At 37.3% G+C, this 17128-nt stretch overlaps 1 protein-coding gene across 5 annotated transcripts in view; it reads left to right on the plus strand.

Moving 5' to 3' along the window:
* Window positions 1-17128, plus strand: part of BRD1 (bromodomain containing 1) — a 118615-nt gene that overhangs the window by 70390 nt on the left and 31097 nt on the right. Inside the window, exon 8 of one of the 5 annotated variants that reach the window (XM_067564377.1) lies at window positions 13462-13686. The exons of the other annotated variants lie outside the window; for them this stretch is intronic. Within the exon in view, the coding sequence (XP_067420478.1) occupies window positions 13462-13478 (17 nt within the window). The 3' untranslated portion in view covers window positions 13479-13686. Of the gene's footprint in view, window positions 1-13461; window positions 13687-17128 lie in introns of those variants that run through there. 5 annotated transcript variants of the gene reach the window in all.

The following is a 17128-nucleotide window of genomic DNA, read 5'->3' on the forward strand; positions in this document are numbered from 1 at the left end:
TGCATGGTGATGGTATCAGCCTACCTCAGATGGTGGGGCATATAAGTCTTTCCCTACCTGGGCCACTCAAGACTGCAGGTCCAATGGAGCATTGAAGTCGTTCAGACCACCTGCCAGACGCTAGGCTTGTTAATAAATGAGAAAAAAATCAATGCTTATACCAGTACAAAGGATAAAGTTTACCAGTGCGGTCTTGGTCTCCATACAAGCCAGAGCGTCTTTACCAGAAGCCAGATTTCTGGCCATGTCAGACCTTGTAGCCCAAGTGTCAGCCCACCCTCTCATCGTGGTGAGAATGTGTCTGTCTGCTGGGTCACATGGCAGGCAGCCTGCACTTACATGGTCAGGTATGCCAGACTGCACCTCAGACCCCTGAAGATGTGTTTGGCGTTGGTTACTCCCCATTAAGGCATCACCTGGACACAGTCATCACTGTTCCCCCGCATATACTTACCTCTTTATCATGGTGGACAAGGCCTTGACGTGTACTCAGAGAAGTGCCATTTGTAGCCCCCATCTGATGGTGTCACTTGCATCAGATGCCTCAGAGTTAGGGTGGGGAACCTACGTAGGTTCCCTCAGGACTCTGGGCCACTGAACCAAAGATGAGCTAACATTTCATATCAATGTCAGGGAACTCAGGGCAATCCGGCTGGCCTGTGTGATGTTCTTGTCCCATCTCACCATCAAGGTGGTCCAGGTATTCACAGACCTAAAACTTCAAGCTGGAGTTAAGGTTGAAATTAGATAACATTGACTTGGTGGTTGAAGCCTTGCAAGAATGCTGGCATTATCAAATGAACATTAGAAAACAATAGAAAAAAATTACAAGAATTGTGTAGGGCTCTTTTGTAGAGGAGAGTGAGAGGGAAAGCTTTTTAAAAGGATAGGAAATTATAAGTTAATTTTAACGTCTACAGGAAGTTTAAAAGATTAACTTTTTCTCTTTTTGCTACTTTATGGTATAATAGAGAGAAACTGAAAGGTGTATAAAAAAACTTGCATGTTTTTACCTTAGCATTATCAGCTAAGTCAAATTTTATCTTCCCTGGTTTTGCTGGAGAACTACTTGGGGAGTAAGGATGTATGAGGTGTGTGATGTGAACTGTCATACCTTACTTAATTGGAGGAACAAGAATGTGGAATATGTGTAAAAAAAAAAAAAAAAAAAAAAAAGTCATTTTTCCCAGGTGTTCATTAGGAATAGGTATTGGTAAAAACAGGGTTTTAAACACTGTCTAAAAATCCTTTAATCCTCTCAGTTGGTGTTTTCGGTCTCTTGTGATGTCATAGTTCCAGTAGTTTTCCAGTCTTTTTAGGCTTGGTCTACTCTAGCAATTTATGTTGGTATAACTGCATCTCTGCGTTGTGGAAAATCCACACCGCTGAGCGACGCTGCTATATGGACCTAACTCCTAGTGTAGGCGCGCTGTGTTGATGGGAGGGCTTCTCCAATCAATAACTACTGACTCTTGGGGAGGTGGATTACCTACACTCATGGAAGAAGCCCTTCCATCAGCATAGGTTAAATAGCATGCTAAGGGGAATAATTCACCAAAGGGTATCATTTAGCCTATTCACAAAGATTGTCTGCTGCCAATTAGAGTCTCAGACAGAGGATAACTTGTTAATGTAAACAGTCAGATGTATAACATATAACATGGTAAAAAGACAGATATGTATAAAATGAGTTTTAAAGCTAATGCTTTGTGTTGATACCGTTGAAATTTGACCTGCAGTCTGTCCAGTGTAGTGACATGTTCATTTTTATTCAGCTTCATCTGTGGGTTTTTTCATTTAAAAAAAAAAAATCATTGTGGGTTTTTTGAAAGGGGAGGGAGGTTATCATGTCTTGTTGTGTGTGTTTGACTCAGGGATGGTTTAAAATGCAAGAATATTTGTTCTCCTCCAAGCACAAAACACTTTTTGGTTCAAATACTGATCTTACATCTGCTGCATAAAGCGCCCTATGCCGCAGGGAAAGAAATGAAGTTGCACACGCATATCTCTGATCATATGTTGATGCCCTTTTGGTAAATTTTGAAGCAGTAAGTTATATGCATCTAATTGGAGAAATCAAGATGTCCCCTTATGTACAAATTTGGAAAGGAAAAGTTTATCAGATAACATTCGGTAATTTTACTGTTAAAACTGCTGAAACGCTGCTTACATCCTTTTACCTTGAATTAAAAATATTTACTCTTCGATATTTAATTTTTTCTTTTCTTTTCTTTAAAGATGGCCATTGATGTGAAATAAATGAGCTTCCTATAGAAAGTCTGATATGAAATTCAGCCATTTAAATGCTTAGTTGAGTTGGCTGGAAACAAGAATTCCTGTTCCACAGGAAATTCTGAAACTCAAAATTGAACAAAAAATTAAATTTTCAGCAGAATGGCAATTCCAAAATGTCATTTTAAAAACAGTAAAAGGGACATTTTGGTTTGACTTTTTGTAAAAGTTTCTAAGGCTCCCTGAGCTATATGCAGCCCCAGGAGCCCACCTGTTGGGGAGCTTGGGAGCTAAGCAGCTTGGAAACGCAGCTCTGGGGCAGACCATCTGCTGAGATGACAGGGAGCTAGGGATCCTGGTACCCCAAGGATGTTGGGACACTGAGCTGCTGTGGAGCCAGGCAGGCAAGCTGACAGGAAGTCAGGCAGGTTTCTAATGGAAATGTTTATATTTGGATGAATCCTCATTTTCCAACAGAAAAGCATTCCGTCTGAAATTTTCCATTTGGCTCTGGTGCTTAGTCATGGCTAAAAACAGGAAGTTTTCTTTACAGTTTTTTCCTTTTTTGAGAGGGGGATGAGGAGTGGGGTGGGATGTGTATGTGCGCATGCATGTGTGTAATCATACTGAATTTAAAAGTTGCTTGGTTCCCCATGGCAAAAAGAGACCAGTTTGCAAGAAAATAAAAAACATTACACAGACATATGTTCAATAGTTTCATGTTTGCTTTCTTTTACTACCTTTTTGAAGTTTTAGATGGAGAATTCTAGCATCCCCAATAATTTATCAAGACTCGCTTACCAAATTTTATTTAGTTAGAAAAGTGAAAACTTGTAGTACTTAGTGTATGTGGGATTTGCTAAAGTAAGATTAAAGCATCAAAAATGAGGGGACTCCTATCAATTCACAACTGCGTAGATAGTTTTCTATTTTGTTTCAAAGCTTGCAATATATGTAAATAAGTATACGGCATAACATTTTAAAATTTTTCTCCTTGTAGTTCTTAAACTTCTTTACCGAAAATATTTTGTAAGGTAGATTATTTTTAAAGACTTGTGAATTATTGACTTTATGAGAATTTACTAGTGTTGAATGCTTTTTTTCTTAAATCAATGTAACTTAAATAACTTTGTAACGGTAAGAAATATTTCATGTTCCTTGATGTTACGGGTTGTGGTGATCTTTTAAATTTTCAAGGATTACTGGAATTTTTTGCACTTGATACCCACTTATGTCTTCAATTTTTTGAGCTAACTTTAGTTTTTTGATAAGTAATAAAATACTGTGGACATCTAGGTAAATTCAGCTGTGCTATTTAACTGCTATTTATTATTTTGTGGTGCAAATGGAATATAAAGAATGAATTGAGAAATGTCCTGTTCATATGAAGGTATATAATAGCAAGTTAATTGTGGAGGGAAATATAACACTCATGAAATGGGGATATGCTGTCAAATCCCAAATAACTAACTGCATTTTCAAGATTTATAAACATTTCACAAATTGGTATACTCCTCTGCAATTTCATACTCTGAAGTGCCTCGGTCAAATGTATAAAGTACCAGTGATAACTAAAATCACAGTTCTGTTTGACTTGTGTTAACTAAAGAATGGCTATAGAATATATTTATTTGCTTAAAGGCTTAATTTTAAGAGGGGCATATGTGTGTGTTTTTAATATAGGACCCAATCCTGCAAATTAAGTGCCACTTCTCGTATGTGTAAAGTTGCTCACTTGCAAATTTGCAGGATGAGTGCCTGTATATGTGTATGTTTGTGAGTATAAATAATATGGGGTGGTGGAGATAAATTCCTCTACATGTGGAGTATGTCAAATATGTAAATCAGCAGTTCCCAACCCCATGGCCCAGGGTCCAAAAGTGTCCCGTGTAGTCTTAAATAGTGTCCTGCCGCTCCCCTCCCGCTGGCTGCAGAAGGGAGTGCTTTGCTGCGGGGCTACAAGACCAGTGCAGGCTCCTTGCTGCACCCCAGGGGATGGGAGATCAGCACTCCCCTCCCACTGGCTATAACAGTGAGCGCGGCAAAGTGCTCTGCCTGGGTCCATAGACGCTGGGGTCCCTACTGGAGCCGGAGGGAAGGGAGCACTGATCTCCCATCCCTGTGTCTGCAGAAGGGAGCCACTGCCTAGGGACCCAGGTGGAGTGCACAGGGCTACAGGATGCATGCCGTTTCCCTGCTGTAGCCAGGGGGATGGGGGAGATCAGCAAGGAGACAGCCATCTCGCTGAACTCCTTCCGTCTGACTGCATGCAGCGGGGGGGCGGCTGTTGGCGAAGCAGCCAGGACCCACTATGCTTGAGGGGCAGGACTCTAAAAACCAATGCCTTCTAGTTTGGCCTGCACTTAGGAGGCCACCCACAGTGAGTTAGCTGCCAAGCCATGTGCTTCAGTGTGTAGTGACGGTTACTTCTCTACACTAATGCTTTATCTGTAAGAGTGTGACATACTGTGAGTAATTTGTAGGTATAAAATAGTGAATGTAAAAATGAGCACAATAGCATGAAAATATTTACTTTAAAAATATGTAGTGATTTGTAGTCCTTAATCAATTGTAGTCCTTACATCAGTACATTTTTTATGAGTTGATAGACTGATGGCTCTTCAGGGTTGTAAAAATGATATTTGTGGCCTTCGAGCCAAAAAGATTGGGAACCACTGATATAAATCATATTAAGGAAATCTTTGTATACCACCTCCCACACATGTGCGGGGATGACATATTTGTATTTATCTGGTATCCGTGATCCTCTCACCTGTATTCTGCCCCTTAATTCATCTCCACCAGGATGACTACTAACATATCAATCTTCTGAACTGCCATGTTTTTCAATAAACAAACTGCTCAAATGTTTTTCTCCTCTATTCCCCACCTTGAAATGTGAATTTCATTGAAAAATTACATTGGCTCTGGATCAGGGAAAAGTTTACAGGTTAATTGTATAATCGCACGTGGACGATATCCATGAGGTAATTTGTGTATCTTACAAACTTGCCTCTAATTACCTTATATGTGCTCTGCCTATAAATCCTTCTCCCCCTAGACTTAATTCGAATATTCCAATATTCTAATATTCCTTGCATCAGCTACTGCTTTATTATTTAAAAAAAAAAAAATCCACATTCCGCCAGCTTCCTTGTATTCTCTCCCTTTATCCATCACAAAGTAAAATCAATTAACAAAACATCTGAGATGAGATGGAGGAGGAGGATTATTCAACCCTAAACCAATAATAGGTTAAATTTTCCAATTCCTTACCTTGCAGGAGTAGAAATGAAGATTTACAGCAATGTGAAGGGAGAATTCTCTTTATGTTGGCTGATACACCATTTGCTTCTAGCTTTAAGGACTCGAGATATCTTTTAAGCAATGACATTTTTATGCATAGAAAAGTTATTTTAGGTAATTTTTGGAGACTTTTTAAAAAATTCATTGTTTATATTTCTTCCCTCCTTCCACCTCTTCCCTCTCCCCCTCCCTCCTCCCCAATAATCTGTATAGTGGGATTTATGGTAACTAAGCATTGCTTTTAAGGTGGAGGGATAATCCAAATACATTTCACAACATATCTAAAATATTTGTAAAATGTTTCCCCTGTACAATATGTAGCATACAGGATACATAGTGATATGATAAAAAAATAATTGTTTCAGCACTTATTGGGGGGGTCTTTTATGGTTTCAGTATGGAATAATACAAACTTTTAAAAATTATAGCAACCAAATCCAAGCACGCAACTGAGGGCCAGGACTAATCCCAGGCCTGAAACAGATTCTCATTCCTTCATGACATTGAGCATATTACTCAGTGATGATCTGCAATAAATAAATAAGCTTTTGCTTTTTAAAAAAATATTTTCTGCGTTAATGTAAAAAGGCCTTGATTTTTATTTTTTTTAAAAACATGGAAGTGGGAAAAGGAAGTGGGTAGGGGGCAGGGGAGGGATGTTAACATGAGAAATTCATGGTGTGGTCTAACCTGAAGGACTTGATGGTAATGAAAAGAAGTGACATCTCAAGGAACTAAAAGCTGAGCAAAGGGGGAGAGAGTTTTAGTCACTCTGTTTAAAAACAAAGAAACATACCCACTTCTTTATTTTGTACCTGTGGACATTTGGGAGAATGGATATTAAGGATTCAAATCCCCCACTCTTTCAGATGTGATAGCTTACAATAAATATTTCCTGTGACCCTTAAGGCGTTCTCTAGCATAATGAGGGAAGACCAAAGTTTCCATTTTTATTTCTACTATTTAAAAACAAGCAGAAAAACTTCAAAAATAAAATTTAAAGTGTCACTCTTCTTTTACAATCATATAAATAAAAAGAATATGACTGAAGTTTAAAAAAAAAAAAAAAATCTTTTCCATGTCGCCATTAATCTGTATGCCCCACTATTATACACTGGAGATGAGGGTTAGTCTTCTGATAAATAATCAGTAAAATAATTTAGTTACCTAAATTGTACTCCGCTTTATCCAACTGCAGTCCAACTTTATCCAACTGCTGCAGTCATTTTTAGTGCTTGAACTAGAGCCCTGTTGATATGAGTTGGCAGTGCGAATAGTATGCTGTCTGTGAGGGGGCTGCAACTTTGGAACTCACTCCCCAGAATGGTCCAAAATGCTCTATAATCATCTATGTTGAGAGGATAAAATTTTCATAATATATGATAAAATGCAGCTTTATACTGTACGTGGCTTGCTTCAGATGTCCGTTTAAGTTTTGTGAGCACAGAAGGTATTTTGTACATTACCCTATACCCCAGAGATTGAATACATTCTTAAAATACATGCGTTTTTGATGTGTTGTATAATAGTGGGGTATCAGTAAAAGCTGAAGTAAATGTAAAATGGATAGACATACACTTTAAAAGTTTCTATTCTTACCTTCTTGATTCTTTTTTCCTGCAAATTTTCCTCTTTTCTGATGAAACAGAAGATCTGTATAATTTTTTAAAAGACCTTTTGCTTTATTTTAAAAACTATAATTCTTTGGAGTGTGTAGTCTCTTGCAAAGCCATAACTAAGGCCATATGTACACTACCAATTATATTGGCAAAATTTATTTCGCTCATGAGTGTGGAGCGACATAAGTTTTGCTGGTATATGTGGCAGTGTGCAAAGCACTATGTTGGCAGGAGAGCTTCCACGGACATAGCTACCACTGCTCATTGAGGTCGTTTTATTATATCAATGGGACACCTCTCTCCTGTTGGCATCGAGCAGCTACACAAGCTGTATCAGTGCAAGCTCATGGTATAGACACATCCTAAGACTATGTGTACTCTAGGGACATTTTCTTACCACTGATGTTAGCAATATTGGAAGCCCCACCATAGACATGTTGCCAGCTGCTGATCAGGTTTTTAGAAGTTTTTAACCCAGCTTAGAGCAGGTATGGTCAATATGGTTAAACACTGGGTGACAGTCTGTCTTTGTCAATAACTGATGGGTCTGAATCATTAGCAAAGATGGTCCATTTTTAGAAAATGTTCCTATTATATACCAGCTTATCAGTCTTCTGCTTTCAGGCTGCATCAGAAAATGTGTATCAGGCAATCTATAGGGATCTTTTTTGCTTTGTCATCATCTTTTCAACATTTCGTTTGTTTACTGGTTTTTCATAAATGGTGATTATTAATCCGTGTTTGGAATAAATTTTGAACATTTTTGGTTTCCTTTCTTTTTGCCACAAAGAGCTGCTTCTAGCAAGAAGATTGTCAGACATTCTCCTGCGAGGACATCCTTGCTAATTGAAATTCTAAGATTACGATAGATCTTTTTATGTCTTTATTAGGTGATATAGTTACTTCAACAGACTCCTTCACTGAAGAACAAGAAGATTTGTTAGTTGAATCCATCCTGACATTTTTGGACTCCCTTGAATTTTATTTTAGGGAAATAGAGAAAAGGAGAAGAGGAGAAAAGGAACTTTACTGGGTTTTTTGGAGAGGTCATGGAGAGAGGGAATGGGAACTGTCATTTTCATGGGCTGTCTTTGACCTGTCTGTGTCTCAGTGATTTTGTCAAGTTCTTAGCCTTCCTTATGTTGCATTCCCCCATAGAGACTTGTTCTATCTCCAGAAAGATTTTAATCTTCCTGGAAGCGTTAGTCTTTTGTAGAATGTGATTCAAAGGAAAAGCATATCCTCCAAGCTTCCAGGTTACTACAGAAGCTTCTCCTCAGAGAAGGATTAATTTCACTCTTACAGTGAGAAATACCAGACAAGATTTCTCATGTGGCTGGAGAAAATTGTGGAATAGGAACAAGGGTAACTGTAGCCAAGCAGGACTTAATGCATCCACAAAAACCAGCATAGCAAACTGCACTTTTCAAAGCCTTTTTTGTTTTGTTTCGCAGATGGATCAAAGGACCTTGGGCACTTGTTGACATTTTAAAAATACCTAAATAAGATTTGAAGACCTGGGCTCTGGTTTTTGGTGCCAGTATTGATTCTTGGTGCCTCTGGAAAAGTTACTGGAGCTCAAATCTGGTGCTGAAAGTTCATCACTCAAATTCATATTTAGATATAGAGGAAAACATTAATATTTATGAAAGTGCACTTTATGGTGTTCTCCATTCCCCCACCAGTATCACCAGTGGATTTATTTGTGAGACATTTGTTGAATGTGAATGCAATGATAAATACTGGAATTACCTAGATTTGCAATATGGGAGGGTATCAATATATAGCCCTCTTTCCTTCAACTCATTAGTGCATAGGCTTTTTGCAAAATATTGTATGTTGTAATCACCTGTCTGATGTCAAAGCAGTTCCATGTATATTTGTATTTTGTATCCCAGCCAGATCACAAGAGGAGGCTGTTGCAAGGAGTCATACTTCTCAATGAGAGGTAAATCCACAGGCTGGTGATAAACCAGCAGAAAGTCATCCTTATCCCATCTGAGAGAATTACTCACTTTATGGTGATTCTGGATGCGCTTTTAGGCTGAGCAGTTCTGTCACACTTCATGTTCATAGTGTCAGCTAAAGTAAGAAAATGTGTTAGCCGTAGCCTTCTTGCAATTTCTGTGTTCAGTAGTCTTAAGTGGTTCCTTGCGCACGGTTGTGTGTATGGCCACATCAGAGAAAACTGCATGGTAAAATTGTTTTAGAAGGACAGTGTGCAAAGGATGGTAAAATATTCCATGCGTTAGTAAATAAGGGAGTACAATGTGGTGTTTGCTTTTGTTATCCAAAGGAAATTATCACCATTCAGTTTATCCTTAAAGTGAAGACGCTGAACATCCAGGAGTTTTGGATTCTACAGAAACTAGTACAAAGCATAAGCTTCCTTGAACGTAAGGCAGAGCACACATGCTTTCCTGAGCCATCTACAAAGCTGTTATAAAACAGTCACCATCTTCTTTCTAAAACATACAGGAAGCATCTGCATCTACTTTATCCCAGTGGGCAGAGGTATATTTAGTCTCAGTTCAAGTAGTGCACATTAAACAGAACCACAGGCAGACTGGCTTACTTGTTGCATGTTGGAGGAACAGAATTTACCTCAAGAAACCTTTTAGTTGAAACGGAAGGTCTAAACTTTGGGGTAACCCATCTATTACCACAGCTAAGGGAATAATAGATAAGGGAACCGAGACCAAGGTGAAACAAAAATAGTTGTCACAGAACTGCGTTTCTTTGTCTTGCTCTCAAATAGTGTGTTAAAAGGACACCATCAACTTAACATCTATTTATTGTCAAAAAATATGTTGAAAGTAGTTTAATAAATCCCATGCTCATGAATCCCCCAACCCCAATCATGTTGTTTTTAGAAAACAGTGGTTCTCTTTCATGTAACTGTGAAAAAATCTGTAGAAATAAAAAACAAAACTAATTACGCAGAGGAAACAGTAAAACAATACACAAGATGCTGTCATATGCACCAAGTAAATGTGCTGGAAAAAATATATTTGTCCATGATAGGAGTTTCAGGTATTACATGTAACAATAGTAGGAAAAATATTTGCAGGCAGAAACATTAATTTTAAGATGATCTTTTTTCAGAGAACAAAATAGATGGTCATGGGTCAGATTAGTGGCCCACAAACTGGTCTTGCAGGCTATGCTGTCGCAAACTGGAAGAATTTTCAATGCTGGAACCAGTATAGCTGCCTGTCAGGCATAGTTTCCCAGTCATACTATACTGGCTTTAGGAAGAATAAACCAAAAAAAGAAAATATAGAGGTAGAAGTTAACGTCCTGCTCTTATGAAAAAAGGGTCTATGCCCTAGATCGGATAAAATACATGTATTTTGTGTAAAGAAAAGTTTTTTGGGCCCAGGGAGATTAGCATCCTATCTATTCTTCAGTTCCTATAGGAAAGCTCCTAATTAGGTCTTAGTGTCAATTTATTAGAAGTACAAGTGATAACGTTAGGCAGTGCGGTTCAGCCTGATTTTTAACACAAGGTTATCCACTCATCTATGTGCGAGGTGCTGATTAATTTGTGAGCAATCAAGGGATGTTTCATTTTAAAGCCTTCCACTCACTAACAAACTAACTGTTAGAACTTTAAAACATCTTGGAGTATTTTCTGTTGTTAAATGGGACTTTTTTCAAGTTGCAGTCCATCTTCAGGAGAATATTGGATCTGGGGGTACTATTCACAGAAAATCAGTACTGTACTTTTCACTAAGATAAGATTGCTGTATGAACTTTTTCAAATTTGTACACTTTCAAAAGTTTCAGAGAACAGTCCTCTTCAATTTTTGCTCATATTGCTACCTGAAAAAGAAACCATCCCAGTTGCACATCTTAGGTTCATCGGCAAGTCATATAAGGAATTGGAGTTTACTAAGACACTCCAACTTATGAATCTGAAGAAATATAAACTGCAGCTATCTGGGTTATCATTCCCACCTTTACCATACACTGGAAGTTACTGTTTTCTTGAGACTATTTTCAAGTGTGAAGTTCTCCACAATGATGAAGCGATTAAAAGCTTTAAAAAATGTATACAGTTTTATATAGTGGGTTTTTTGTTTGTTTTCTATTTTGCCCTCCCAGAGATGGGGATTTTCTTAGTCACTTACCAGTACTACAGGATTGCTGGGCATGTCTTCACAAGGGAGTAAAATTTTACTTGCCCGTTAATTAGTTTTCCTTAGGTACAATGTCCAGCAATCAGACTTTCCCTCTTATAATGAACTTCTGTTTTCTACAAAGGAAAATAGATATTTGAGTTCTAGTTGGAAATGTTATGTTTTTAAATTTAAATTTCTGTAGTGTGAGGACCACCATTCATAAGGGAAAACAGGTTGGAGGCAAAGCAGGTCCTGTTGGACAGCTCTGCGACTGCTAGGGTCATATAACCTAATGAAATCTTGGCACTTGATGTAAGAAGATATTAACAGGTAAGTCCTATTTTTTGAGCTAATGACTCCCATTAAAATTGGAGTGTTCTGCAGTAGTGCATCAAAATGGGAGTATACTCTGATTCAAATTTAATAATTCTGCAAAAACATACAGTCGTATAAATAAATAATTTACATGTTGTTTTGATAAATATGTGGAAAATTGAATGAATGCATCAAGAGTACAACATAGTTCTTCTCCAGTTTTTTTGGCAGAAACCCTTACTTAATATTGTATCTAAGCATAATTCAGAAATACGTGTCCCCATTCTGGTGTTAAATCTTCTTACACTGTTTTCTTTCTCTGCATCTTGGTATAGATTATCCTAAATATTAATGACCCCTAGATGAGTCTTTTCTTGTATCAGAGCCTCGTCTCATTGTAAAATGCACAGTAAAAGCCAAAAATCTATGAAGATAAGTTACTTTTGTATTTATTTGTTGCTTGCCATAAGCCATGAAAACGTGAGCTGACTTAAGTTATCTCAAAATTACAAAATTTTTAAACTCATCTCTGCGTGTGTTTTTCATGGTGTTATACTGTATGTCCCTGTCATCACAAGTCATTGCTTTACTGTTGGAGCAGCCTCCTGGAAAATCTTTTTAAAACATTCTGTATTTGATTATTCTGCTTGCATTTTCTGTTTCTCTTCCACCACTTCCTTCTGGAATGTTTTTGAAAGTTTTCCAAAGGTTTTGCTTCCTAACTATTATTTTTTTAAATTTTATTATTTGGTTCTTTGAGCACTGACAGTGATACCAGTCCTGTCCTGTGAGAGGTTGATTAGTTTTCATCTAGAAGTGTGCAGCTCAAAACAAATAGTTTTTACAGAACAGTTCTGATGACCAGGATCTTACTATTCCAGAGTTACTGTAGATATAATTGGATATAGGATGAATTTTTAAGCATTCTTTCTAAAATATATACCTAAAATAAGCACTTTCATGATCTGTCACATTGATTTTGCTGAGTGTATTGGCTCAATTTCTTGTACTTGAAAATTTCCCATTTAGGAACTGAAAGGATTCTGTCATACAGCATGTAGGTTACCAATATCCTTACATCACTGGCTCACTCTGAGCTTTCTCTGCTTTCTTTGAACCATGGTCAAAATTATGAACAAAAATTGAAAATTCATTTCTTAAGCATCGTCTCTTCATCCCAGCTCTTGGGTACCCTCTTCAATATTACAGTAACTTGCTCTGACTTGTCTGCTACTTCTGTTTGAGGTTTCTCTGGACTCTGACATGCTCTGAGATTTACTAGTGCACTCTGAATTGAGGGGTGTATTCTAGTAGTCTGCAGTACACTCCAAGATTTTCTGGTGCAAATATATTTTCTCAAACTCACTCTGAGACTAATATGATGAGAACTTTGTGGATGTCTTTCCAGGCTGTTGATGCAGTTTGAAAGTTATCAAGGTTGTTTTCAATAACTGGAGCTATTCTGTTGTTTGTAGACTTGGTTAGACTACTCCTTTATGTATATAGGTATATTCACAGGCAGTGTAAAACCTCTTAAAATAGGGTCATCTGTCTTCTTATTCTCATTGGAAGGAATTTAGAAAATATCAAAACCATGTTCTTGATGATTATTACATTCACAAAGGTTGTATTCTGTGCTATCAATTTCTTATGTAAATAATTTTCTTTTTCAACAATGAGCAACTGAATCTAAGTGAAGCCTCTGTTTTAGTCTTGCCTCTTGTGAAGCTTGTGTTAAGTATTAGTACATGGAACATTTGTATAGTTTTCACTGTCTCTGGACACTGTGCTGCAAGGATGGCTTATTTATTTAAAAGCTTTGTTTCCTTTCAGCAAGACTTAATGGCTTTTTCACTGTCTTCCAGGTTCTCATATTAACTAATATCATGCTGGGTATTTATCTCTTTGGAGCCTAATTATTTTCTATTATCCTCAACACGGAATGGAATTCAATTAAATGATCATTTTGGAATGCAGAAAGACAATTACATTTCAAGTAATTATTTTGGATCATGTTGGAGACACCAGCCATCCTTAAAACAAAAACAAAAAACATGAACACTGTTGGAGGAAGTCTTTGACATATATGAACCTATGCTCTTCATTCAGTATATTTTCCCATATCCGTAAGTTATAAAGTTGTACATGTTACAATATATGTGACACAAATTGGTCGCAGTTTTTTTTTACCAACCCCCAGAGTTCTTATTCAGAGGACATGCTCTCTGAGAGCTGATTGGTTAAGAATGTTCCATCTCCGTCCTTCCACCACTCCCTCCCACCAATCGAATCTTCCTTTGAGATAGAATTTGGAAATAATGCATACAAAAAAATCCTATACCTACTTTCCGTGTGTTTATATAATTCTATAAAATATGCATTATTAGAAGAAGGATCTGGCTAAGAGTGGTTCTGATTGTGTATCCAATATAACTGCACAGATCAGAACTTGGTAGCTAGTCATTTGTAAAATGTACTAAACTATTTTTATATATAAAAAGTGATGCACTGTAAGAGGCATACAAGTGTACTCAGGTATAACAACACACCTTATCCTATACTAATGCTTACATATCCATCAAGCTGTGCATAATAAGGCTTGACTGGCATTGAAAGGAAATTGGTTACATGAGTTCTGCTGGTTGCTTGTTATTTCAGTGTCATGAGAACCTCAGAATGAGACTTTAGCCTTAAATGCACAACTTTATATGTTTTTGGTAGCAGTTTGTATATTTTGAACGAATATCACACTTCATACTTTTCCTATTTTTCCTTTCCTTGTCCCTGCCTTTGCTCTGTCGTCTCTGCATTTTACCTCTTCCTACTTCACTGAATTTGTTAGATGTACACAGGATTCTACCCTGCTTGAAGGCAGTGTTACATTTTTAATAGCAGTATTAATAATTATAGTAATAGTTGAAAATTTACTTCCCCAAATGATTAGTGTTGGGGAAACCCAGAAGTAACTAGCAGATTCAACTTGAATTTATTTACTTATTTCAAGCATAAAACTGTTCTATAGTTTTGGAAATTTTTAAAATATATTTTGAAGTACCCATGTCATTGGTCTTTACTCTGTCATTCACATGGAAATTAATGTTACTTATAAATTATACTGTCCGTAGAAAGGTCTTTTATGTATTAAAAGTGGGAGCAGTAACTACAGTTTGTACTTCTTTAAAAGTTTCTGAAACTTCACTGATCAGGCTGAAGATGTTTGTACTTGATGTCTACCTAAAAATGAGGTTTGTGGTCTTTTTATTTTGTTGTTTTGTGAAAGTTATAATACAAAGAAATCATGCAGCCTGCTTTGAATAGTTCTGTAGCTGACATAACTGGGGTTTGAAAATTGAAGTAGTGGATGGAAACTGCTGCCACTGAGGTGTGACTTTTCCTGTTGCATAGAAAACTAGTTTTAATGTGAGCAAGCTATGGGCTTTTGAAAATTGAGTACATAGCACACACAGCCTATTTAATGGAGATTCTATAGACTTTAAAAGTGAAAAGGAGGGTAAAGCTAAGATTCCTCCAACGCCTTTTCTGTAGTGGACCTGGTTAAGAAGATCTTTTGCTGAACTTGGAAGATGCAAATGGCTTGAGAAAAGGTTCTTGTGTGATTTACAGGAGGGAGCCCTCTTCTAATGTACCTTGTAACTGCCTAATATTTGCAGGAGACTCGGAGGATGTCTACACTGCAATAAAAGACGCACAGCAGGCCTGTAGCTGTCCTGAATCAGCTAATTCTGGCTCGGGCTGTAGGGTTAAAAATTACATTGCAAAAATCAGGTTTGGGATGGAGCCCAGTCTCCCCCCCGTGGGGTATCAAAGCCCAGGCTCCTGCCCAAGTCTGAATGTCTACACTGCAGTTTTTAGTCCCACAGCCGTATCCCTTTAAATCACCTGGGCTCTGATACTTGGTGCCAGGAGTTTTTTATTGCAATATAGACATACCCTGGATGTCTCGCTTTTCATGGGACAGGCAGCTTCATGGGTGTCTAGCAAAAAAATTCCAGATAATAGAATTTAAATGTGTTATTACCATTATTTTTTATTTGTTTTTTTGGAAGTCAACAGGCTTTGGAGTACTTAAAAAAATTATGGGGATGAAGATTTATCATCCATGAAGTCACAATACAGATTTGAAAATAGATAACAGACAATCTTGCCATTTTAGTTTCAAAGGTTTAATGAGACTTTCCCTTTTTAAAATGCTTTTTTTGAGTTTTGAAAAGTAGGTGTTGTGCAGTTATTTATCATTTATGATTTGGTATTCATAGAAATCAGTCCAGTTTTCATGGCATGCTATTCTCTGTTTTTCACACTTCCACAAGCAGGAAGTAGATTGGATTGAGAAGTTTTGACTTCTGCACTTCTAATTTTCCATGTTTGCCCGTAAAATAGGTAATTCTCTTGCACTGTAAGATGTACATTTAGTGGAATTATTGTGAATAGCTTCTGAAGATGAAATGGCTTAAATTTGAACTTTTCACAAAAAGAAAAGGAGAATTAGCTAAATCTTTCCTAATTAGTGCTATTACACTTTCTGGAGTTTCCCTTTATTTGACTCTTTCAGATTATATTATACTACTAACTCCAAGTGGATTTTTAATCTTGTCCTAGGGTGGGACATAATACAGCTCTAATAACTTTTGCTACAGATCTAATTTTATGGAGCCTTCAGCCAGGAATTGAAGACTCACGATGTAAAATCACAGAGTGATCTGGACTCAGTAATGATTGTGATATGTCTTGGGTTTGTTTTCAAAGACCCGCCCTGGACCCTGTTGGAAGTTTGCTAGATGTAATGTTAACATTTTGTGTTGATGAAGTAAAAAACAATGAAACCCACTCTAAATTCCTTATCCTATGAAGGCCCTGAAGATGAAAATGTACATTTCCACCTACAGGTGACACAGATACAATGTAGGCCAGACTTTTATGTAAGCCACAATATTTATTAGCATGTTATGCTACTGTACTTGCAAGGGTGCTTATACAGATTTCCTCTTGCTTTCCTGTTCATTAAAGGGCCACAAATTCAGCCCTTGGTCTGCATAATGAAGTTCTGGAAACAGCTCTGATTTCCATCATGACCCCACAGCACTAAGGATTGATCTGTGAGCCAATACATCTATTAGCTTCTTTAGCTATTTACTATTCTACTTGAATAGTAGCTTAATCACTGTGTAATTTACATTTCTGGTTTGTGGTCACAATACAAAACAAACCAATTGGCAAGACTTTATTTAAGAATAGGTCTGTCTACCTGCTGACAGCTATCCTACAATGAAAGTTAACTTTTGGAAACCTGTTGCTAGTCATTCTCAGTTATCATTCATATCCTTTGTGTAAAACATTTCAAATACTATAGAAAGAATGCCAAGACAGTTAATGGCGCAGTTCAAATGGGCATCCTCTTAAATCACTCTTGCTTTGAAATAATTTTCAGCGTCATTAAGGTTAATCTCCTGGAACTACCTGCACTGACTGACTCAGCATAAATATGATCAAAATGAGTATGATAAAGGGGTT

The sequence above is a fragment of the Emydura macquarii genome, unplaced genomic scaffold, assembly GCF_026122565.2.
Source record: "Emydura macquarii macquarii isolate MOO-44397 ecotype Brisbane River unplaced genomic scaffold, CSIRO-AGI_Emac_v2 contig_2636, whole genome shotgun sequence".
NCBI lineage: Eukaryota > Metazoa > Chordata > Testudines > Chelidae > Emydura > Emydura macquarii.